Source organism: Macrobrachium rosenbergii, chromosome 14, assembly GCF_040412425.1.
Source record: "Macrobrachium rosenbergii isolate ZJJX-2024 chromosome 14, ASM4041242v1, whole genome shotgun sequence".
NCBI classification, from domain to species: domain Eukaryota; kingdom Metazoa; phylum Arthropoda; class Malacostraca; order Decapoda; family Palaemonidae; genus Macrobrachium; species Macrobrachium rosenbergii.
Window position 1 is genome coordinate 53,987,467 of NC_089754.1, and position 26,074 is coordinate 54,013,540.

At 37.2% G+C, this 26,074-nt stretch overlaps 1 protein-coding gene across 2 annotated transcripts; it reads right to left on the bottom strand.

Annotated features, from left to right (window-relative positions):
* Nucleotides 1–1,147: 1,147 nt before the first annotated feature.
* LOC136846143 (myb-like protein X) lies at nucleotides 1,148–25,681 on the bottom strand. Of its 2 annotated transcripts, XM_067116912.1 has the most exons (11): nucleotides 25,551–25,681; nucleotides 23,065–23,157; nucleotides 22,716–22,889; nucleotides 21,507–21,866; nucleotides 19,477–20,546; nucleotides 15,813–18,729; nucleotides 15,330–15,542; nucleotides 14,370–14,533; nucleotides 13,058–13,554; nucleotides 4,711–4,952; nucleotides 1,691–3,249 (listed from the first exon to the last, which is right to left on the bottom strand). In XM_067116912.1, the coding sequence occupies exons 2-10, from the start codon at nucleotides 23,107–23,109 to the stop codon at nucleotides 4,942–4,944; spliced, it is 5,451 nt and encodes a 1,816-aa protein (XP_066973013.1). In that variant the 5' UTR covers nucleotides 23,110–23,157; nucleotides 25,551–25,681; the 3' UTR covers nucleotides 1,691–3,249; nucleotides 4,711–4,941. The 2 variants fall into 2 exon arrangements, with proteins under 2 accessions (XP_066973012.1, XP_066973013.1); XM_067116911.1 differs by lacking the exon at nucleotides 4,711–4,952 and having other exon boundaries at nucleotides 1,148–3,249.
* Nucleotides 25,682–26,074: the final 393 nt, after the last annotated feature.

Sequence of the window (26,074 nt, forward strand, 5' to 3'; positions counted from 1 at the left end):
CTTTAAACTTAAAACTTACTGTATGTCATCTTTCTCCACAGTGATGGAATGTCTCCAGTTGCCTTACCATTAAACTGCACGAATGGTCAGGCAGGTAAGCCCCATGTAGAGGAATATTCTGGCTTGTCAGAAATGTCATGGAATGTTAGTATATTCCTATAGTATATTCAAAAGTTTAATGCACCCACATAAGTACAATATAAGTAAAAATTACTGGCATACAAAACACAGTTTTCAAGTGAGACATACCGGGGTTCTCTTACTAGATAATAAAATGAAAATGACTACTAGATTGAGGCTTTCCAGTTAAAATAATTGCATATATGAGTAACATCTGACATACTACTACTTGTTAATCCTACAAATGTAATATTGCCTATGTAGATTATAATCTTCAATCAAAATTACATGTATTGTATGTGAATTTCATTGTTTTCACGATGAATTTATCATCCAACATAACATATACTGTAGTATCAGTTAGTGCTTGATTGAAAAAAGTATGCATAGTAGACAATCCATATTAAGTTTGTAATCCACTTTCCCTGGTTTCATTTTTGCTAATCGGAACACGACTAGTAATGAGGTACCCTGACGATCTGACATGAACTCCAAAAACTTTTGATGAAATAATTTCATATATAAATTGTTCAATGAATCATTAGGCAAGCAAGATCTATGGACAATTTGGTTTCTCAGGACTTCTGCTTTTGTTTATCACAGTGTTACGATAACTCAATCTACACTTACGCTTCTAATTCATGATGAGATATAGCAATGCATATTGCTTTTGTTGCCTTATCCAGCTGGCATTTTTCTTTTATTTGTACTGTTACACAAAAGGAAGAAAAAATCATTTTACCGCCATAATTCCGTGATAGGCTATTTTAAGTGTGCGTGAAATTTCACAGCCATGCATACACAACTATTCCTAAAATAACTGTGCCCCAAATGCCTCTGATGAAAATGGAATGAAATTCTTCTCCTGATGTCTTGATACCACAAGACTTATTAATATTGGAAGTGTGTTAATTTTGCGTACACAGTCAACCATTATTTGAGAGCATATAGTCTCATATAACTTTTTAACATCACATTTGACTACATGGCTAGTAAGAACTTGGATGCAAGGTGAGCTATCAGTAAATTTTTTTCTGTATATTGGGCTATTAGGCAGATTATTTAAATGTTATTCTGCAATTTCTGTTGCTTGTGATACATTATTCAGACATTAATTACAACTTTCATTTGCACTTTACCAGTTCCATGTTTATATTGTCATGATTACATATATTTTAATTCTCTGGCCAGCTTACTAACTTACTACATTTCATTCAGTCTACAAAAATGTAGTGCCACATTTGCATACATGTACAGTGTACACAAAATCAATTTGCTATTCATATTGTCATGCAGTGTATGGAATTTAGAAATAACCCTCCGATGGCTTTTTGCTGATTTTGAGAAGGCATTTGACAGCATCCACAGAGCAATATTATGAGCGAAGAAGATGCAAAGTTAATGTTGATGGAGTTACATCTAGAAAATTTGCAGTAAATGGCAGAGTACTATTATGTCACCTTTGCTAACTGGCCTTCTCATGTAATTTTTAATGAAAAAAAGTGGTTACAGAAGAAGAGACGGTTCAGATGGGAAGAACTACAGAAACCTAAAAGGCTTACATAGATATGATACCATTTTAATCCATGAAACGCAAACTTCAGAAAGCTTGCTTAATAGAATGCATCACACATCTAGAGAGATGAAGTTAAGGTGAATCTTAGAAAAACAGGAATAATGAGGACTTAGTAAGCACAGAGAGATGAAATAACACTGGTTGACAAAAGGATTAATGAGGTGGAGTCCTTCAAATATTTAAAAAAACAGTGATTCTAATACAGGTTCTCTTGGCACGAAATTTAGTGAAATACTAATGGCAATTCAAACAATGGGCATGTTGAGTGACATCCGAAAAGTGAATAGACTGAATCTTCGGATGAAAAGTAAAAATTTTACATTAGTACAATCTGTACAATTTGGTAGGACAGTAAAACTATACCTACACGATTTAGCCAATAAAGCTTTAGTAAGAATGAATGGAGTCATATGGCAGGATAGATTAATAAATGCCATAAGAGAAATTACAGAAGATAAAAATGAATGGAAGGTGGAGATGGATTGGACAGTCCTTCGCACTACCCTGGCGAGAATGGTATATGATAAGTGTCAGCTGGGCTCCTGTGGGCACTAAGAGAGTTGGCAGACCCAGCCATAATTGGATGAGAACATTGGACAGGAGGTTAGAGGTTTTGGGAATTAAAAGAACAAGAAATACATGAATGGTGGAATTTCACAGAGGCCCTTTGCACTACAAGGTACTGGAAACAATGATGATGATGAAATATAGTATATCTAATAATACAGTATATAAAAATAATTTGCTGACAACATAAGTGCAAAGAAAAAATATTGTTACCTAGTTAAGTTTGGAACAATGCACAATTTTCACATATGTACCTATCTGAAGTGTCGGCTTCATTCAAACCATAAAACACCTCAACTGTAGCAAAGAAATTTCTTGATTGCCTATTATTGTCCTTACAGAAGTGCAATTTCATATGATTAGACTTTCTGATACAATATGTTGACAAGAGAAAAGGCACCAATTATTATACAAAAAATATGAGAGACAATTGTTCGCCATATTACAAAGCCAAAGGAAGGTTTATAAATAAGACTGAAAAAATAAGACATGCAAAATGAGAATCAACACAACCTTAAGATTGTGAACTCACAACCACAGTCAAGTCCATAATCATGATAAATAATTTTATAAAGGCCACAGAGGCATAATACATTGTGAAATTCAACATATAACTATGAGTATAATAAAAATGGAATGATTCAACGTAAAGAACTTAATAAATAAGAACCCCTTACAAGAAAGCTACAAGGTCTGTTAATATTATGGTTTTTCAATTGCTATATACTTTACTACCAGAAATAGAGCAACTGAAAACATATATCACTTTCAAAACCTTTACTGCATTATCATGACATCTCATGCAAGATCTGCAGTGGGCAAGTTCATCCTGCACAAGCTGACCATTTGAAATACTCTGATGCAGGATATGTTATAGAAGTCTGAAGCCTGAAGCTGCCACTGCTTACGACCTCTTTCCTTCCGCCATCACCGCCAAGGCCTGCGACCCACTACTGATGTCTTTGCAGCAGTTCTTGGGGGAGTAACTGAGGAAAGAAATGAAGAATTCAACTCAAGGGGCCAGCCAATGGCCAGTCAACAGAAAACTAAGAAATGTGAATAAGAAGTTTTCATCAAGATTTGTTGTAGTTTTGTAGTTATGGGTGATTTTTCACAACCACTACCACAATGAAGTATATGAATTGTATTTGGTATGTACAGTATACTGTTTCTTAAAAAAAATTACATAAAAATGTTACTGAAAAACATAAAAAACTGACTTAATGACATCTGTTCCCCCAATGATAGTAGACAACCAAGATTAAGCAGAGCTCAGTAGACTTGAAAATCTGGTCCTAGTAATACTGATGCATTAGCCCAGTCCGACTGTTCCAGCTTTAGAAGCCCCTCTCTAAAAGCACAGCTTGCATAACTTAAAACTATTACTTCTCCATCAGTTTTCAGCCGATTTCATTAATATTTCACACGTGGTAAGTAAATGCTTGTCTAACTTGTAGTGTTTCAAGGTGGTAAAATAGATTTTTTGGTAAAGTTTATGTATATGATACGCTTTTATAAATATGACAGCCATATCCCAACACAGTTTCATCCAAAAGACTGGCTGGTCCCTTTAACATCAAAATTAAGATTATTAAAAATTAATGCCCTGAAATGTGGACCATTATAAACAAAGACAATGAAAAACACTATACATATATAGAAAACAAATGAAGTAAAATGTGATATAAAATGCCTTAGGATAAACTAGTAAATACAAGAAAAAGGAAAGAATGTTGATTACAAACCCATTAACCTTAATGACCTCACTTCCTTGCAAATGGTTCTAAAGTTGCACCAGCTTCATAAATCCTGAAAGACAGACACCCTGCTGCACATACCCAAGCTATGCTCCATCATCCTCCAAGACAAAGTTCTTTATGTGACTCTGTTGTCCGCAGAGGAATGTGAAGTGCTCTCCCAAGAATACATATTTTGTGTTTAGTGTGACGTGCCATTCATTTTCACTTACTTAACTTTTCTTCATTTGTAGTGACTTGTGAATATCTATAAGTTTTTTATACTGTTTTGTTCCTTAAGTGCTTATTTTGCATTACTGTACCCCTTTGCTTGCTTTTAATACTGGAGTCATGGGATTCCTATAGTTGCAATTAAGAATGATTTTCAGTAATCTTATTTTTTATATCACACACTTTTTTTTGTCTTTCACAATAAGAGGTTTCCTTCCATTCTCTGCTCTCAACATTTTTACTATTTACTTAATCTAGCTCAAGGCTTATGTCCTTACAATTAAAGCTTAGTGAGTGTTTATGAATTTTCTCCCAAACCTGCAACACTTGTGTTTGCAACCTAATCACTGTCAGCAAGCCAGCCCAGCTAAGAGCCAAACCCACGCCCAGCCAAATAGGGTAGGGTGGAGTTAGAAGGGCATCCGTTCTTAAAATATCTGCCAAAACTAATTATGTTAAGACAACATATGCTGCACGTACTCCAAGTTGAATGATCCTCGATGAAGCTAAAGGGGTAGTGATGACAAAGAAATTGCATGATCCTGAGACCTGGCAACCTTCCCTTCCTGGTAGCATAAATTTGCCACAATTGTGCTCTCTTTCTTTGTACAGCTAACTTCTCAAGGCAGGTATCCCCTAATGTACACAAAATGGTTGCTGGGCTCCTCGTCCTACAGTCAATTACATGTGCACTGACAAGAGCAATATGTATTACTGCAACCCTGTTTCAGATAAGGAACACAAACAAAAATATAAACACAATACAGAATGCATAATAACAAAGTAACTGGCAAACAAACCGCCATGTTCATACAAAAGACAATTAGCCTTTCAAGTAAACTGAATACTGTATACTCATGCACATAAAAGTAGCTCTTTTAAAAATGTGTAAACATAATCTTGATTACAAAAACTTCATAATTACAAACGATGCTAAAATCCATGAACCTAGTGCTTGAAAACAGCAATAATTATGATGGTGAAGGTGAGAAATTCAATCCATTTAAATGCTTTGCTGAAACAAAACCTCTTTCATTCATCTGTGCCCAAATGCCTGCTTAGAGGGTAGATGAAGTGTCAAATAAGCTTTGAAACATGCAAAGCAGTGTTTAAATTAAAAGAGAATGATCTCTTAAGAGATTAACCTGCCTCACCAACAGCAGCTGTTATTACTGATATGCATCAAAGAGAGGGATTGGCAGTCTAAATTAAAACCAAGACGTTATTAACAAGGAAATAAAAACTTAAATTTTGTAAATATTCATCTGAATTAGTGTTCCATTTACTAAAACTGAACTACCACTTGGGAGGGAGGTAACGACTGACATTTTCATCAAATGTTTTTGTCAATAAAGGATTTATTCTCTTACAATACAAAAGTAAATTTTCCACTTAGAAAAAGACCACAAATCATGCAGATTTGTATATCAAAACAGTTTCTTTAGTAGTACAGCTTTCTAAGGCTTATAGGCAAAGCATAGGAACATAACCCTCTTCAAGCATATCCATAGTGGTCAGCAAATGAATTGTCATGGAGGGCTTACAAAAAGACAAATGGATTTGGAATCCAAAGTCCCAAGATTCAGTATACAACCTGTTCAGAGCTAGGAGAACTGTTTGACTGGAAAGGATCCCTCTTCACTCTAAAAGGAGTAGCTAGAGAAGCAGAGATATAAGCACACACACTATTTGTGGTTGTCCTAATGAGAAACTCATACTCTAGAAGAATCTAGATATCTTTATGATGATGCTAACTAGCAGATATAAACCTTCCTTGTGGGAAGGATGGAGGCCTGGTAAAGACAAAACACCACCCTCCTGACATTGGCGTTATTCCCTGAGGACTTACCTCCCAATCAGGAGAACACCCACGGTTCCCTAACACCCATTCCAGCCTGTTGGACATGGCCAAAAATGCTCAGAGAAACTTCTCTGTGGCACTGACATCTTTTGGTGAGAATGTGATGGAGAATGGAGTCAAGAGACACAATGCCCCACTAGAAATAGCATCAGCAACAGAAAGTGATATGCCTGCAATGAACTGCCTTGAATGTGTTCAATCCTACAGATGTTGGTCAGGCGGTGAAAAGTGTTGAACAGCTATAGATTTATTGTACCTCCCTCTTCCCTCCATCTTCAGATTGATATCTGCAGAAATGTCAGACATACCAATCGCCAGTGGCTGGGTTCTCCAAAGTCAAGCCAGCACTAACTTCTATGGATTTCTTCTGCCTCTCAAGACCGAAGACTGCATACCCAGTCATGGACTAATGAAAAGGTCTCATCCTGCAGGGCCATTGCTGTCTCTGGTTCATCCTCATCAGTCCACTCTACTAACACAAAATGGTCCCCAGTCCTGTCAAATCATGTCTACATCTCAGAAGCTGAGGGAATCCTTGGTGTAGTTACCTTAAGAAAAGTTACCTTAGGAAGAGTGGGCTTCCTGTCTGGAGTCACAGGGGTGACACTAACCTCTAGCAATGTAAAATGCCTCCTCTTGAACATCTTTGTTGCTTCTCCAGACAAAAGTGAGCTGATTGTCTGTTTCATTTTCTTACCAAAACTTTATGCTACTGTCTGTTGGAATAAGAAATTAACTTTGTTTTCTTCTAGATCTCCTGGTCATGCCTGCTTCTGGTAACTGATATTCCTTACGTGAACCTTCATGGTCAAAGACAGCAGAATACTGTACTCTGGTTTATGTGCTTGTCACTCCTGGCACTGGCTGCTACTGGGTGAGCATCTTAGGGGTCATGGTCTGTGTAGTCCTTGGTAAGTTCTTGAGTTGGGTAGGTTTTTGTGTTTTGCCTCCATCTTAGGGAACAATCCTCAGGCCAGTCGCTGTTGGGTCCTGGCTTACTGTTACTGCTATGTGCCTCAAGCATTTGAACAGTCACTCTCTTCAGACATCCCAAAATGAGTGGAACTGAACCTACCCATTTTATGGTAAGGAAAATGGTCAAGGTTACTATTACTATTGTAGTGACAATCTTGGTTATGGCCATGGTCACTGTCTTGAAAGGAACCTTAGAAAGATGACAGGCTGGCAGTCATGCTCCCAATGGGCGCTGGCTTCTTGGCTGGCACTTCTCTTGCTGGAAGATGATCCTTCAGAAGAATGTGGACACTGTTGGGCCACATGGTGGACATAAGCAATGACAGCTTGGTACTCTAATTACGAAATCATCAACCCTGGGCTGTAATGCAAGCAAAATGGGGTTAAAAGACATTGCTTAAGTGCCTCAACTGCTGTTGCACCAAGTCCTACATCTATGAAAACAAAGTTGGGATGAACAGCCTTTCTTGTCAACATCAACAGACTGGATAGGCAGCAGAGTAAGTGACAAGTGGGAAGATGGGAGTTGGACAGGAAGGTTATGTAATAGGCAGAGAAGCAGGTTGATAAGGCTAGTAGCTGGGCTGAACTTCACTGGGTCAGGCTGCACACCTAAGCACTCCACTGCAACACCATCTGACGACAGTGTTAAGAGCAATCAAGGAAGAGCAGGGCACTGATGCTGACCAGGAAACCAAAGGAGACAGGTTCATGGCAGCACTCCTGACCTGTTACCATCTTGTGCATTCTCCTCTTGAAGAAGCACAGCCACTGATCAGGAAGTCAATTGTGACCTGCCTTGCAGGTGTTGTCGGGAGAACATGTGACCTCAGCAGCTACTGCATAGAAGATGTTTATCCTTATCAAAGGTTGACATAAAAACACGGCAGGGCTTACTTGGCAAACTCACGACACTCTGCAGCAAAGTGATATAAAACCACTGTGAAATTACAATACAATACACAAACACACTACACTAGATAACACAAAATGGACAAAGGTTAATGGCACAATCAACATACACAAGGCAGCATAATAATAAATCACACATTATCAAGATTAATGGTAGTTAAACAGAAATCAGTACACAATCACGAAATCATTCAAACTGTTTAAAAAGGTAAATAATAATTAAGTACAACAAGCATAATTACTTGACACAATTAATATGCCCTGAAATACAAAGAAAAATTTTAAAAATTACCCCAAAGTGCCAAAAATTTACATATACATATATACTGCAATCCAACTTAGCCTCTCCTTGCAGCGCAATAAACAAAAACCAAAATGAAGAAGATTAATGCAACCAATCATGGAGAGCTAGATGGCAAGAAGCACTTAAAACTATGAAAGCAGTACTAAAATTTCAGTGGAGTATAAAATTTACACACTGAAAAAAACCTTTTATTACCAATGACAACTGTAAAAAAGTTTAATTCTGAGATTAATTACACAGTTAGAGGCACCAAAACCTGGCGATAGGGGTAGACAAAAATCATACTTTAAGCATTAGGAGACTGAAGTGAAAAATGATGGATGGTGGATGAACTGAGTTGTGTATGATAAAAATTGTTTTAAATAATGATGACAGTCATGACATAAGGTAACAATTGGGGAATTCTGGACATAGTTGACAACAGCAATGCAGACGCACAAAAAAAGAGGAAGGTAATCAATGGCTACCACATGATCTAGGTGCCACATGGTCCATAATACTGTCTGCTACACAAAGACTGTGGAGTCTGGAGACATTTAAAGACAACAAATGTGAGCATATAGGAAATGAGTGATCAAGTTATAATAAAATAAGAAAAAATGATGTAAAGGTCATCTACCAAACGCATCCCTAATTTCAACAGTTATTTAACAGTATTTGCTCTCTTGGAATGACAAAATTACCTTACGGGGATATGTACTTTGTATGACTACATGGAGAGTATGATAGAGTCGGTACATACACCTGCCAATGCTAAAATAAAGTCAAGTAAAGAAAGCTAAAGACAAATGACTGTAGTAAAAATATCTATACTGGCAACAGTAAATTTCTCACTCTTGCCAACCACTGCCTCCCGACTGCACACTTCATGACCAAAATGGTTAGTGGATTTTGCACCACTATACAGCTGTTACATTTACAAAATAAAAATGATTGACAACTACATTATTATCATAGTCAGGAAATACTTGAGAAATGTGCAATAAATATGAATGACCAAGAATCAAACAAATTTTGATTACTAATTACTACAGCAGGAACTGCTGAGCCAACTTACCATAAGCTACAATACAGTCCAAACAATTGCTCTTTCCAACAGTGATAGTATTAATGTAAGCGAGAACTGTGAATCCAGCCTGCCATAAACAACAGCACAGTCGAGACAATTACTCTCCAAGACGGAGTTTACTTAAGCACTCCCATTCTATAAATGCTGGTACATTAGTTGCATTAAGCATGGCTGGCAAAGCAGCAGAGAAAAGATGAAAGCTCCTTCAAGCTTTGGCCAAAATAAGCTCATACGATATACAAAATCGTGTACAGCAAAACCAGTGCATGAACTTACATACTAAGAGCAAATGTCTACTTTCACAAAGATCTGTAGGGCTTCATCAGTGAAGGGGGGACATTTAAGCAGGAGGAGTAAGGCAGCCAATTGGGAAAGCAACAAAGGAAAATTAAAGGCGAGGAATATATTGCAATGTTTGTGTTTAGGAACTTTCACTTGAAAAGGAAATATTTCCAATTGTTATGAAATTTTTACACTCAACATTACACCCTAAATTTGACGAGAGATATGACTCATACTTGTCCGTTTTTATCACAGCTCTTTCTCAGCTACTGAATACAACAAGGAAGACTGAATGACTGAATTTCAAAAGTGAGTGTAATACAGTAGACTACTCAATGTACGATAAAAATTGTGTACGGGGTACTCTCTCAAAAAATGTTAGATACTGCATCCATAACACTGACCAAAAATAAGTGCATGTCGATTAGTGAATATCTGAAAGCCCGTACCCGATAATGTGCTTAAGAAACGATCTACTTGCAGCAGTGCTCTGTGCTAACAAACTTCTTTTTGTTTTACCCAATTATTGTTGAGCAGAATGTTCTCAAAAGTCACAGATGAAAGCCTAGCCCGGTATGCTGTGTTGTGTTGAGGAAAAAATATAACATATACATTATTTGGCAAATTTTTGTAAAAAAAAAAAAAAAACCTTATTTAAAAGACTTTATGTTAATTAGGACTAATCATTGGCAAAGACTGCGTCCAGATTATAAATCAAATCTCACTTTTTCACTTTTACAAGGTAATATCAATAAAAAAACACCTCAGAGAATTCATGTCTTCTTATATGCAAATTAGGTAATGACAGTTTATTATCCAATAACCCTTTCAATGTTTAGCGTATCCCAGTTTTATTAACATAAATTTTAATCCTTTCCTATATGTAAGCTAAAAACAAGTACAAAAAATCAAACTGAAAAGAAAATCTCATGGCTACTGCATCTCTGGCAAGTAAATTGCTCCAACCCTTTCCAGAAATGCTTAGAATGATTGCTATGCAAAAATCTACTCTAATCAAAAGAATATTGCCCAAGCCAATAAAGCCAATGTGTAAGGGACACTACACTGAACTTTATCTCTTCAGAGTTCAGTTAAGAGCCTCAAAAAGGTTAGGCTCCAAAAACAAAGCAGTACTGATATAAAAATGAATTAATAAAACGAAAATTTTCACATACAAACTGATTACTATAATTCTGCCAGTAATATTGTGGCCCAAAACAAAATATTAGTTTAACAAGTACATAGACTTCATTTCTAAGGGGGGAAGTCCTGTTACTCACCTGATACATACACTGGCTCAATATCACCCTGACATGTGTGCCAATTCAGAGGGGAGGAAAGGATACCACTTATTAAATATTTTAGCACTTATGAAATGCAGTTTTTGAAGTTTTTATGCATTCGTAAGAAATACAAATCTATTGAATTAACCGGTGCATTCTCAACTGATCATGAACACGTACCAGTATCAGTTGCTTAATTGCCTCTGGATTATTCTATAAAATCCCAGTATGGAAGATTTTTTATATGGTAATGTTTAATGCCAACAAGGGTCCTACACATAGGATCAAATCACGAAAATATAAAAGCTAGCTCCAACCACCATGGGTTGTCAGCAGAGGGCTGGATGCAGACCATTTGGGAATAATGCTAGGAATTAGCCTCTGAACTTAACAAGAACAGGAGGGGTCCACATACTTCTTGGTAAAGTCAATTAAATAAAAATGCAGAAAATGCAGAAAAGTCTGAAATATCCATGAACTTTAACTTGAATAACAGAGACAATAGTTTTAATGGATCAGAATGTGATGGTATTCTTTGTGATAACTATATGTGATGTGTATTTGGACACAACAGTCCAGAACAAGAGGGACTGTGATATTTTCAGAAGGCTTGCTTCAAACAGAAGGGTGCTGTTACCTCTTCTTACTGCAAGTAGCAAAAACCCTCAGTTCTTTCTGAGATCTGATTTGGCCACAAAATCTGTAATGAAAGACAGCCAAACCAGAGTGCTTAACTTAAGCTGTAGTCCATGAAGTTTTCTTACTGACCTGGAAGAATCAAAATCTAGTAAAAATAAATACTGTATACGGGCAGTCCCTGGTTTAAGACGGTCCGGCTTACGACGTTCTGAGGTTACGACGCTTTTCAAATATATTCATCAGAAATTATTTCCCGGTTTACGACGCATGTTCCGGGGTTACGACACATCGTACGCCGATCCGACAGAAGAAATGTGGGCCCAAAACGGCAGAATAATCAAAATTTGGAGGTTTTTTATGAAAAACTCAATAAAAATGTAGTTTACATCATTTTCAATACACCCAAAGCATTAAAAGTAAGGTTTTCTTAAGATTTTTGACGATTTTCGCCAATTTTTCGGTTTACGACGATTTTCGGTTTACGACACAGCGTAAAAACGGAACCCCCATCATAAACCGGGGACTGCCTGTACACTTACATTTCTAAGAAAGCAAATTATTACATCATAATGACATACGAGAGCTACCCAATAATTTCAATGCACATTTACTGAACTAGCAATAAAGACGAAAAAAAGAGGTCAAATGTAAATGGAAAGACGACAGAAATAAGTTGCAATACCGGCAGCCAGCAAAACAACTGCCGTGTAAGTACTTGTCAATCATTCATTACAGATGAAAAAAGGAAAACGAGATGTGAATGAAAAGATAGAGCACAAAACAGAGAATGAAGTAAATGGCAAAGTGTACCATCCTGGGTAATTACTACCAACAGATGTCCGTTCGTGTGCATGTGCATACAGTCGCTCTTAGCAATTCTGCTTCTCTAATCTTTAGGAACTCAGAACATGAGTGTCTGGGAATACTGTTAACACGATTTAGGTTTTATATAATTTATGGGTTTGTTATGAACAAATCAAGACATTCAGATGATATGTCTTACAGTTAACATTCAATTGCACACACTGAGAACTGTTACTAATTCATATGGAATAGCCATCAAGTATCTATAAATTCATAATCAGCCTCAACAGTATAAACATACAAAAGTGCAACAATATATGCCCACAACCTTCTGCGTTTCTAGAAAAGGGCTGACTCAGGGTTTAGAATGAACTCAATGGTCTCTATACTGTAAACAATCCTTTTGGGAAGTTTACCATAACATTTCTACACATAAAACGTAATAGTTATCACTTGAAGAAACAAAGATCAGAAATTTCACAAAATAAATTTCAAGAATTTACTATCAACAAAGCTTTAATTTCTCTATTTTGTCTCTCATGGAAAGCAGTTTAGGCCTTAACACCACACACTTAAAAATAATATTTACAGTTTTTTTAAAATAATATTATTTACACTATCCAGCAAAATATAATTTTGGAATTATGATTTGAAATCATAATTTCCAAATACAAATGATTTTGAAACGCTGGACTGACCTCTGTTTGTAGCATTTCTGATGGTGCAAGTTCTTGTGCTTGTCATATGGCTTGTGACTCTAGATGGTGCCTGTGTGCCTGTTCGGCCACAAAGGCGAGAAGTACTGTTACTTCGGGAAGTATTAGATCCAGATCGATAAGATGCAGTTTGCACTGAAGACTGAGAATCTTGAGATGGAGACCGAGCAGCTCTGCTAGAAGAGCGGTATGCGGAATGAGTTCCACTATCTAAATTTGAAGATGATCTTGCTACATGCACAGGTAACCTGCTTCCTCTTGGAGACATTCGATAATCAGAGCGAGCAGACCTTACAAGAGAGGCTGACTGTGGTGGCTGAACAAGGGTTGGTTGCACTAATGGAGTATGAATACTCTTGGTAGCACCTGATACAGTTGTGCGTGTCTTTCTTTCTTGCTGGCTTCGTGATCCTTGAGGAGAAGTCCTTTTCGTAGATGCTCTAACTGGCACTGTTGACCTCTGCCGGTCTTCCTGATATCTGAAAATAAAATCTAACTGTAAAAATATTTGTCTGCAACCAATTCCAAGCTACCATCACTAAATACAACAAACTTCATGATAACAAAACCTGAAATTAAAAATATAACTACATTCTCTCCAATTTTAATTAAAGTATTTGCCTATGGCAAACAAGTTGCACATTTCCACTAAGGCAAAGCAACATTTTTGAAAAATTAGGGGGAAAATCTGTTCATATAACATTTTACAGATACAGTAATACTATAATAAACATAGTTTGGTTTTCATGTAAATGTAAAATAATGTAAGACTAAATTGTATACACATTCTCTTCATGATAAGAAGTGTTGAACTACTGCAGCAAATTTGCAATACTGAAAATCACCTCAAAATAAAAACGAAAAAAAATTATGATGTTTATGTTTCAAGGCTACTTCCTTCTTGTCAAGAAGAAAATTACAAAGTGATTGGCTAGCTGGTTGCCACAGAAACTTGTTAGCCAATGACAGTCGTTCACTTCTGTTCTAAAAATACATCACTGCCACTTGATCATGACGTTTTATAAAGGTTAATAATTACAAAAAAGTTCTGCAGAATAAAGGCTGAAAAGTTTACACATAATTCGGTTAGCATACAAAAACACTAAGACTGCGTATCAATAGGGTGAAAAGTTTAAACACAGTCCTCTTATGCAAACAAAAACACTAAGATGATATAAAACAAATATTTAAAAAATGTTAACAAGTTGCTGATACCCTCAACCTGAAGTATCAGAAAATTGGCAATCCCCCATGTCTTAGCACTGCAAACAATCAACTAATGACATAATCTCACCTGCTTCTTGTTCTAACATGAATTGGTGAAATTCTTGGATCACTGCCCCTTTTCCTTTCTTGCTGTAGATGCCACAACTGTCGATCTCGATGTATGAGAGCCATTTGTTCTTCGACAGTTAGCACTACAAATACTCTACGAATTCTGTCCCGAGCAAGTCTTTCCTGTATGTAAGGAACAATTGTCCAACTTTAAAACATTATTCCAGAGCACTGCATAGGTTGTCTTTGTTGAATAGTTTAGGACAACACTCTACCTACCCTCCTAAAAAAACATAATCAAGTATTTATGTAACTCTTACGATCATATATTGTTCATAAAAACTTGGAAACAAGACATATTTATAAAACATAATAAACTGAAAATTAAGATATCATGGACACTATCTTCCTAATGTGAAGCAATAAGATTCATAAAATAAATATCAGAAGCAGAGCAGAAATACCTGCAAGACCCCATATTTATTCTTCCATCTTTTGTGCAACATATATAATTTCCTTAAGGGTTACGCATTGCCTTTTTCATTCCTCTCCCTTTTTTTCTTATGTTTTATGAATACACTACTAGTCTCCACAGTATATGCTATACACCATGTCCACCTTGCATAAAAACTAAATGAACTACAAATATGACTGTCATTTAAAACAAGATGAGTATAAGCAGAGAATACAGTCATGAGTACCATTAGATTTTGACATTTCTACAATTTAAAATATATTAGCAAATACTTATGAAATGAATCGTAAAGTATCTCATTATGGGTGGAGTATGTCTCTAGTATACCCACATATGTCACACAAGTATGACAGAAATTTCCAAAACTATAATTGCTATCATTTTCTGTAGCCTACGTGCAATGAATCCTCATACTAAGAAAGGGTTTTGACATTATTTCATGTTCTGTCTCCTATTCCACAACTGACAAATATTTAATGCATAACCAGATACTGAATGTATTACCTGATTATATAATGTTTTGTGGAAGTCAACATCCCCTTTCTGAATATTGTCGGTGAGTATATCTCGATGAAACTGCTGGGCCAGTTTTGCAATTTCAGATAAAGTTGCCAACTGCTCCTGTACAAATTTAGTACGAAGCAACCGCTGTGTCAAATAGCGACGGACACATGCTTGTAGTCTTGTTATTCCTCTGATGAAAATAAGATTTTCACCCTGGAATGGAAAATATGGAATTTACACATGCTTATTTTTCAGAGATGTAATAAATTTTTACTTAAGTCAAAAGAAACATATTTTTTCTGATATGACTAAAATGTCTGCATAAGGTTTGCAATTCATGTGTGCATGACATTGCATTTAATGAAATTAGATTATGTATATCAAATATACAGTAGTTTTAAAACCTAAAATTTACAGTATTAATATAAGTTATTGATACCGTACCTTAATATTATTGTATATAAGGTAATTCATTCAACTTACGAGATGATGACTTGGAGCTGCAGCACTCTCTCTTTCAGGAACCATATCGAGTCCACCCTCAGCTACAATAGAACTTGTACTTGTTGTAGTGGTGGGAGGATGGAGATACACTGTTCCACCATGAGATCCACCATGAGATATGGAATGGCTATGATGTTCTCTAGAATGAACATGGTGTTCTCCAAGTTCTGCCTCTGTAGAAGTCCACTCACCATCATGTTCCAGGTTTACTTCCAGAACTTCTTCTCCAAACATTTCTGGATGTTCTTTAAGAAGACTTGTTATACTCGTAGGCCTTGGACTGTTACCAATTACTCTAAATAAGCCTGGTTGTACAACAGTGTCTGTGCTCTGAGGTGGGTACGACACAATCTGTGAGCTATGCGAGGTAGTCTTTGTCGTGCTATTGTCCTCATCTCCAGTAAAGAGTCTATAATACTGCATTCCATCTCCATAGCTTAAACAGTTTCCATTAATGTAACTCATTGTGTCAACTGTTTCAGGATTGTTATTTTTGACATGAGCTGAACCACCAACAGCACTGTGGTCCGAGTTACCAAAGGAGGACGAAACCTGAGGCACATTCTGTGGACGGGTAATACTTTCAACAAATGTAGAATTTTGTTCAGCAATGTGTGCTCTGTAATTGTCATCCTTCTGAACCTCGCCTGAAACTCTGTTTTCATCATACATGAAATATGAAGGCATGATATTGGTATGATTTGATGGCCTGGGCTTTGGAGATTCAACCAAAGACCCAGTTATACTACTACAGGAACCTGACATGATGGAAACATGTGTGGCAGATGAGTTGCTCTCGGACATCAGTGGAAGAGATGAGGTAGGATATGTGTCGTGAGAAATGCAAGCAGAATAATCGCTTACTGACATAACAGAACATGTAGGGGGATGGCCAGCGTATTCTGCAATGTACCCTGCCGAGGAAGCGTCAGGGTGTGACGATGACCAGACGCTTTCTGTGCTAGTTACCATAGGATAAGCAATACAAGGCACAGTGGACTGGTCATCATCATCATCCTCATGCACGTGCCTCATAGCTCTTACTCTACTTGCTTCATCGGGGCTGCTCTTTTTCTTTAAATCAACACTTCTTTTTGGGCTTCTTGGGCTTCGTGGGCTTATAGATCGAGCAGCACTCTTAACTTCCAAGTGCTCACTTTGAGTTTGGAAGTCAGCACTGCTACTTGTAGAGATCTGCCCAACATTCTGAGGACTGCTCCGAGATTTGGGTATAACTAAAACATCGCTATCATTACTAGCCGAAAGAAATGCATGTAACTGCTGTGGAGAGACCTTTTGCAATTTCTCAATAACTTGATGTACTTCTGCCTCCTGACGCATTCGCAGTTCCTCCAATTCCTGCTCCTGTTTGGCCTTCAGTAGTGACAGAACTTGACTCATGGCCTCTTTTGCTCCCTGTTCAGGTGTCACTTCCCAGCCATTTACTGGACTTCCCTGAGCCAACTCCATTTCACTATCAGCTATATTTGCAACTGTTATCAATTCATTTCTGGTAATACTTTCATTATTTAATTCATGTTTTTTCTTAGTTTCCAATTTTGCAATATCGCATAATGATTTCTGGTTTTCATGTGCACCATTTTCATCCAGAATTACTTGAACTACTAAACACTCTTCTTCTGACTCTTCAACATCGGATTCAAATATTTTTGTTTTTCCACTCATTAGTTTTAAGGGAGCTGAATCACCATTGGAAAGGTTTTCAATTTTAAATTTGTCCATTTTCTGTGAGGTTATTAATTTGATACTATGATTAGTTAAGTTACTCTGATCACCTATGGAACTGGAAAGTGCTTCCGATGGTTCAGAAATCCCTATTACCGTTTCTTTTCTGTGACTTTTAAGTCCATTCATACCCAATGAAGATATACCATTCTCTCCTTTGTCACTAATTCCCTTCTCCCCTTTAATGAAACTGTGTTCTTCACTGTCTGTTGATAATAAAGTCTTGCCCTCACTGGGTGATTCTAAAGGAATATCTTCCAGACATACAATTGTGCTTGGTTCTGTTTCACTGCTATCATCAGAGGAACTTTCTTGTCCATCGTCATTTTCAGTAGTTGGAGTTGTTTCAACACTTCTAGGTTCTGCCTTTGATCTGTATTCTGACCTTGATGCTTTCAAGTACCTATCTTCATCATATACACCAGATTCATGAGGCTTCTGAGAAACGCCACTGGAGACTGTATTCCCTTTTTGCATTTCATCATCTTTAAGGACCTTACTTTCATCTGGTAATCTACTAGTGATATCTGCCTGCATTTTCTCGGCTTCTCCTCTATCGTATTCCACAATTACAACTGTGTCTAAATTCGTACTGTCCCCTTGCTGATCATTACTTTCAGAAAGATGTCTACCCACATCATCTTCACTAAGTTTCTTGCTATCTTGCTTCAGCTGACATACAGTTACATCAGCATCATCAGAAACAGATGCAGCTTCTAATTTTGGAGGGACATCCCCAGCAAAATTTGTTTTACGAACGTCTTGTGGAACTGCAGTGTTTTCCACTCCACCTCTTACCTCGCTGTCTTTACTTGTGGTCTGCTCATCAGCTTCTTGTTCTGCAACGGAACTTTCTGCTAGAGAAAAACCTGAATTTCTATCCGCAAGATTTTCTTTGATTCCACCATCTGGATTAGAACTGTGGAGTGATTCGGTAGATGTATGGAAGTTTTTGGTTTCCTCTGAAGCTGAATTTTCAGACATATCTGTACTTGTAAACTGCTGATCGAATGACTTCTGCGCTGGTTTTGGCCTTACAGCATTGATGTACTCATCTGAACTGAGATACACCATGCGTCGTTCGCACAGCTGAGTGGGATACTGAAGCCAAGCATCATCTGTGAGTTTCCCTAAGTAACTATCCAAATACCTGGAATAAAAAGTATTGTATTACAGACGTTTTCATATTAAAAATTTTCAAGTAATGGAATGCTGTACCTAAATAAACAAGTCAAGTGCTTCAGAAATAAACTTATAAGTGAATTAAACATAGGAGAAGAATTAGGAGAGGGGCAGACTATACATTTTTCAAACGTAATACACAACAGGCAACTACATTAAAACACCTGTAAGATCCTAGGCCTGAAAGGTGGTGCTGATCTGTTTTCTACCAATTGTAAGTGAGTATATATGGCTAATCATCACAAATCTTGGGACTGTCACCAATGTTTTAGGACTGGTAAGAACTTGTATAAATTGGTAATATTCTTGATGACATATTCCACCATTTTAAACCACTGTTTCTTAGCTCTATATAAGACTTTGGTGGGGGTACCACTTACACTGCACTGAAAAACCCATATTGCATTTACATTTTGTAACGTCACCATCCCCTCTGACACCTATGCTGATACTGAATTCACCCTACAACTCTTATGCAGCATTTACAGGGCCTCTTTCTCAACTGGATTATGTGAAGTACTAATAAAACCCCACAAACAAGTAAATTCCAACTGGATTAATGTTTAATTGTTAAAACTCCCCTCTAGGTACCATTTCCACATAAGCAAACCTCAAAGGAACTAAACTCTTCAGTCACTTAAAACCCCACTACATGCATTTGTTGAATCATATCCCACACTCGTTCCAATACAAAAATGTAAACCATGTATCTTACTTGCTTCCAACACTACGCCTTGGATCTAATGGCTGGCAAGAGGACCACCTTCTACTTCTGCTCCTCTTCCTCTCCTTTCGTTCAGGAGTTGCAGAAGAAGCTCGGGGCTTCAACAAAAGTTCTTTCTGCCAGTCATCAATTCTGTCGAAAGCTTCAATTTCCTCAGTGATAGAGTCATCCTCTTTTTCCAAATCCTTATCCTCAGGGGTTTCAGTTGGCTGTGCTGGACTTTTTAATTTCTTTATAGCTAAATCTTTCTGAACAAAATCTTTCTGAACAATCTGTTTAGACGCTGGACATATCTTTTCTAAATTCTCTTCAGAGCTGACAAGCCTTGGCTTAACGGCAGATTTGACAGCACCTAACGAAGACACTAATTTAGGAGAAAAATTATCAGTCATTTTGCTACCCGAGATTCCTGACACAGCAGATACAGTTGTGGTTGGAACAGTACTCTCACACTTGGACACACAAGGCCCACTTGGATGAAAACTAAGACTGCTTCCACTTCGACTAGTTAAAAGGTCCAAATAGCTATCAAGGTAATCACTGTGGCTCGTACCACGTCCTGAGTCACGCTGCTGCACAACATTTTCCCTCCATTTTTCTTTTGCGCTAGGAAACCCTTCATCGGTATCAACTCCAGAAGTACTTTTTGTCCTGGATGAGGTGTTGTCTTGACTGTCATCTTTGTCATATCTTTGCACATCAGACTCTAACTCACTTGGGAAACTTGCATCTTTGTCTTCTTCTGAAATGTCCAGTAATTCCTCTGAAACTTCTAATACTTCTAGGCCTTCCTCAGATCCCTCTTCAGAAACTGATGCAAAGCTTAAGCTGACAGATCCCACCGTAGCAGTGTCCTGGCCTTCTGATATTGTGTGTTTCCCAGAGGACAGATGTCCCTGAATCAAAGTGGAACTTGTTGTTTCTGTGGTCTGTGACTCTTGACGAGATGTTTTAGGCTTGAAAGAAGAATTCAAAATGACGGACGGATGAAGACGGCCAAGAATCAGATTGGTGGCCACCTCAGTAGAATCACTTTGTAGAAGAGCTTCATCTACTTCCATCTGAAATTTAATAAACCATTATAAAATAGCTTATATAGTATATAACACTGCTGAGGCTGTCCACACAAAAGTATTCTAGCCATGAGGCCTCTTGAAAATTTTTAGAAGTATAATTTTTAAATAAGTTCTTCTTTCATACAAACCTATTGCTTATGCAGCCGTTTTTGGGGTAATTTTTTCAATCTAGTGGCCTGGCTGAACTAATTAATAATAACATGAATCAGCTGCTACATCATCCCAGATTCTTCCAGGCCTGTTCAAATGAAAACAGTTTACCAGCAGTATTGTGCATGTGCAAGCAAATCTCAATGGTCAGCAGCAGCAGTTCTAATCTTTCTTTGAGTTGCCTAGGGTTTGAGCTTTGAAATTACTTAATCTAGGTTAAAAAGACTGAGTTGAAAAATATCCAAGAACTGACAATTCAGAATCTTAAGACATCAGATAGACATTTAACCAGGGCAGCTACTTCAAGATATGCAGGAATCAGTATAAGTTATGCTTCTTCAGTGTCTTTTGTACCTTTACTATCAGAGAACCACCCAGTACAGGCAGTCCCCGGTTTACGACGGGTCCGGCTTACGACGTTCTGAGGTTACGACGCTTTTCAAATATATTCATCACAAATTATTTCCCGGTTTACGACGCATGTTCCGGGGTTACGACGCGCTCGTACGCCGATCTGACGGAAGAAATATGGCTCCAAAATGGCAGAATAATCAAAATTTGGAGGCCTTTTTGATGAAAAACTCAATAAAAATGCATTTTACATCGTTTTCAATACTGTACACCCAAAGCATTAAAAGTAATGTTTTCTTAGGATTTTTGACGATTTTCAACGATTTTTCGGTTTACGACGCAGCATAAAAACGGAAACCCCGTCGTAAACCAGGGACTGCCTGTACACAAATTCAGTATTTTACTGCTAAAATCTTGAAAATAAATTATGTTGAAGACACTAACCAGTGATGGGGAGTTGTGCCAGATATCATGAGAAACACTTATAGAAGTGTCAAGGGATGTGTCTAAAGAGTTATTGAGGTAGTGGTGCAGATCTGTACTTGTAGTGATCGAGCCAGATGACTCAGTTTGCACAGAAACATTAGCAGCACTTGGCGAGTCCTCAAGGCCCTCTGAGGTCAATTCTCCACCACTCCCTTGGCTGCTAGGTGCTGAAGATGATGACGTTTCCCCACAGCTGAGATTTTTTATGCCTGCAGGGATGGGTTGTCTAATTTCATTCTTATTTAAGTTCTTGTTAGTCTTCTTGGATAACCTTTCATTATCAAGTATTTCTTTATTCGTGCTTCCTGCTCCAGATATCTGTGGGGAAAAAATGCAGTATATCAATTGCCATTAGAGTGTAAAATTGAAATTTTCGGACCATCAGCTGAATAAAAGAACAAGCATTAACTCTTTCGCCCCCACTGCTGATCATATTTTTTGTCACCGAGAGCACCAAGCCTCAGTGAGCAGTGAAAAAATGTAAAGCAAAAGTTTTTTCAAATGGTTCTAGCGTCGTTAATTTTTACCCTTGAGAGCTCATTTTCATTTCATTTTTTGGCAAATGATTGAAATTTATCCTTAAATCACCAAAAAATCCTAAAGTATAAAAAAGTACGAAAAAAATTGAGTTAGTGTAACTGTAAATGAAAATTTGTATAACATGTCTTACTTAACTCAACTTAGCACAAAAACTATTATTCATGGGAATTTGAAATATCTTTTATCATATAGCAGATAAAATTTCCTTTTCATTTAAATATAGCTCTATATATTTTAGACCAAAAACATATATAAAATCTTGACAGAAAAAAAAACATGAAATTTCTGCAGTTGCTGTGTGAGTTACCGCTAGACTATGCAAGCAAGTTTTTAAAATTTTATCCTAGAGTGCTCAACTTGCTCTTGTTTTTTGGGAAATGATTGAACTTCATCCCTAAATCATCAAAATCCCCCTAAAGTATAAAAAGTATATAAGAAAAATCCAGTTAAGTGTAGCTGAAAATAAAATTTGTATGCCATGTCTTACATGTTAAAAGTGAGAATAAAGGACTATAATTTTTAACTTCCACAAAATAAAATGTAAAAATAAATATGACCAGTACTGTACTCTTAACCCCATAATAATAACTAGTGTAAATGAGGCACAGTACTATACACTCTACTCACAGATGCAGTAGAAGTCCTTGTTTGTTGCTGATAGTTGATGTTGCTTTTTTGCTGCTGCTGATACTGATAGTTGCATTGTTGCAACTGCTGATTTCTTTGATGTTCAAGACGGCGTTGATAAAGAACGGCTTTTTCACGGAAAGCTCTTGCTTCGATTCGCTCTTCTTCGGTGAGCTACAAATAAGAGGAAATCGTACCAGGCATAAACATTTTACAGCAACCCTTAAAACTGATAAATCACAACTTTTCATCTATTCCTGAAGATTTATGAAAAGTAAATTTATTCAGCAGCCATCACTGCATTGAATCAAGTACTGCACTTGCAGTGGAAATATGTAGTAATACTTACGATAGGGGATAGTATGGTTCTTCCTCTTATTTTTATAAGAGACATCTTGTGTCACTTTGTATTTACATAATCTGCATTATCATGTCTGTCAACCTGCAAAGATAAAGTGCATTAATAATCACTCCTCTTTTCAATTACCTACCCAAGCTATCGTAAAAAATTCAAAATATTCAAACTTTGAAGGCTATTATCTAGGAGATCTATTTATACTAATAGACTGTTTTATTGGACCATTTCATACCAGTATTTAAATCTTACGCAGGTAGTTTGCCACTGAAAAATCACAGGGTGATGACCAGTTCGAGTGAATGCTTCAACTGAAGCCATGAATGAAGGAACATCTTCTCAAGTGCTTTTTTGTAAGTGTTAGTGAACACCATGTTCGTATCTATTCCTAACTTGCTTCTCTTCTTGCGGCAGCCAAATTTGATTTAGTCCCTGTGCCAGTCTCACCTGCCTATCCACAACTACTAATTCTATTCAAACGAGTCATTGGAACCATGAATTGTGTTTTCAGAGATTGAAAAAATTCTTAATGGTAAAGCAAAGGAAAACAAAAGCCTCAAATATCTCCGTGCCACACGAATGAATTTTGATCTTAAACCATACATTCTTCAGATCTAAGGATGCCTTGCAATTCCTTTATCTAACATTCCTATTTCCTGCATAAACAGCCCTATATCAAAGTGCAACTAACCTAACCTTACTTCAACGAAGCTTTGCACTAGGCTACCTAACCTTCCATAGTCTACCAAGGGCGAAATTTTGTGGATCCCAAGATATGCATTTACTTTAACTTTGCCAATCATGGCAATTTCATAATGAAACTCCAACAGCAATCTAAATATAACCTGTTCAAAATTACTTGATCATAGAGCAGATTTTTATACAGCTGTGCGTGAACTACTTCTAAGTGATTTACAATCCACTGGAATGGTTGGTGAAGCCTTTGAGATTTTGGCTGCCTACCTGAATGACAGAGTACTACGTTAAGACTGGAAGCTCCTGTCCATCTTACAGTAACTTACGAAGAGACACGCCACCAAAGAAGTGTTAGGTTTAATCCCATTTTGTATAAGTTTGACTGGATCCTCAGATATACTACAAAGACAGGGTGAAATTCAAGCTATTTGTGGATAATAACCAACTTTATTTCCCTATTAACATTGGGGATTCAAATAAAAAAATGGAAAAATGTTCTTAAGGTTATGAAATGGATGGCACTCAATCAACTAAGTCTGAGCAAAAGTGAACCTATATTGGTTAAAAAGCCTTGATGACATTAGGGTGAATATTAACAGCAATAAGGGTCAGATGACAGATAAAGTCAGACTTGAGTGTACTACTGGAATAGAATCTGTTTTCCAGTGCTCAAGTCAATAATGTTGTCAGGGTTACTGCATGTCATCTTAGAAATATTTCCTTTCCCAAACAATATCTTGATGAGTGTTCTGTTTGGAAACTTGTCATGAATTGTGTCACTGGCCGAGTGGAAAGCTGCAACTCCAGTTAATCATATTCTACTCGAGATATAACTTAGGAAGCTGCAAAACATACAATGTGCTAAACTGAGTGGAAAGATTAATGAAGGGTGTCACACCTCACGATAGGATTAACCCTGTATTGTTTGAATAGCACTGAATGCCTACCAAAGCTAGCACAATATTTAAAATACATGTCATGACTCATCAAACAACTGAGTAGCACTGGACGCCTATCAAAGCTAGCGCTACGTTTAAAAAAGTATAATTCGTGAAGCTATCAAGGCTGGATGTCCAAGAATAGAAAATATCTGCCGTACGCAACACACACTACGAATAGCCTGCATATGGTTTCAGGCTATCTGGGCCAGGGGCACTTTCTTCCTTTGTTTTTGCACTGTCAAATACGCAGCCCCAAGATTCTGCAATGAGCTCGTGCTTGGTGATAGGAGGGCTTAAAATCTCGAATCTTTCACGGAAAACTTAAACTTTTTCGTTTTCCGAGTGGGGGTTTGGCAATTAGACCAGGCCTAAAAAAGGAGTACATCATACAATCCTTCAAATGTCTCTGCATGTAAGTATATGACAAATAAGAATGTAAGGCCCCACAGAAAGGCGTTTTTAATGATGACTGGCAAATAACGAAGCCTTCCATACTATTTACACTTAGAAAGAGTAGCCTAGCCTAGGCAATGCCTTAGCATACGAGTAACCTTCGCTGGCTGGAGAGAATATTCATTTTTGCTTACACTAGCCTAAAAAAATAGTCACCAGTGGCTACTTATTGACAAAAACCCAGCTGGTAAAAAACTCATCCACTAAAATACTCTTCGTCGTCATCGTCTCGAGGGTAATGCCTATACCCGAGTTTGATCCTACGCGAGGCTCCTATGCTATAGGTCACGATAATCCCGTCAATATCGACTGCTTTAGACGGATGACAATGGCATTTGATCACCCGGGCACTAAGCACGTGCAATTTGCAGAAATACCGAGCCACCTTACCCTCTTAACGCCTCCACACAAACGCCAAATAACATTGATTGTTGAAATTTTGACATTTGAGGGCTCGAGGAACCTTAACTGGCGGACGTTCGCGACCTTCGTCTTCTTCTTCCTCCGAAAATTTCGAATACGTCGGAGATTATTTACGACGGAGTTGTTTAGATGCTTTTCTGGATGTTATAATATATATATATACATATGTATATATATAGATATACATGTATAACTGAATCACGAAAATATGGAAGGTGATGAATATATAAATTAAGACAGAATCCACGAAGGACAGGGACAAGACGTCGAAAAGCCTTGCAGTACTCCATTGTTTCTCTTTCCTTCGTGGATTTTGTCTTTTATATATATATATATATATATATATATATATATATATATATATATATATATATATATATATATATATATATATATATATATATATGTATAAATGTGTGTGTGTTGTGTTCAGAAACAAGCGTGTTAATTTGTACGGTAAGATTAAGTTTTTTTGCTCTGTTATTATTATT

Bases quoted from the DNA above. Each gene is read 5' to 3' on its own strand.
- LOC136846143 (XM_067116911.1), bottom strand. From the start codon at position 23,109: ATGTCTCTTATAAAAATAAGAGGAAGAACCATACTATCCCCTATC. The intron at 13,555-14,369 runs GTGAGATTATGT...TTTTATTTTCAG, and splicing joins CATGTTAGAACAAGAAGCAG to ATATCAGGAAGACCGGCAGA. The intron at 3,250-13,057 runs GTCAGTCCAGCG...TTCTTTCCTCAG, and splicing joins CAGAAATGCTACAAACAGAG to TTACTCCCCCAAGAACTGCT.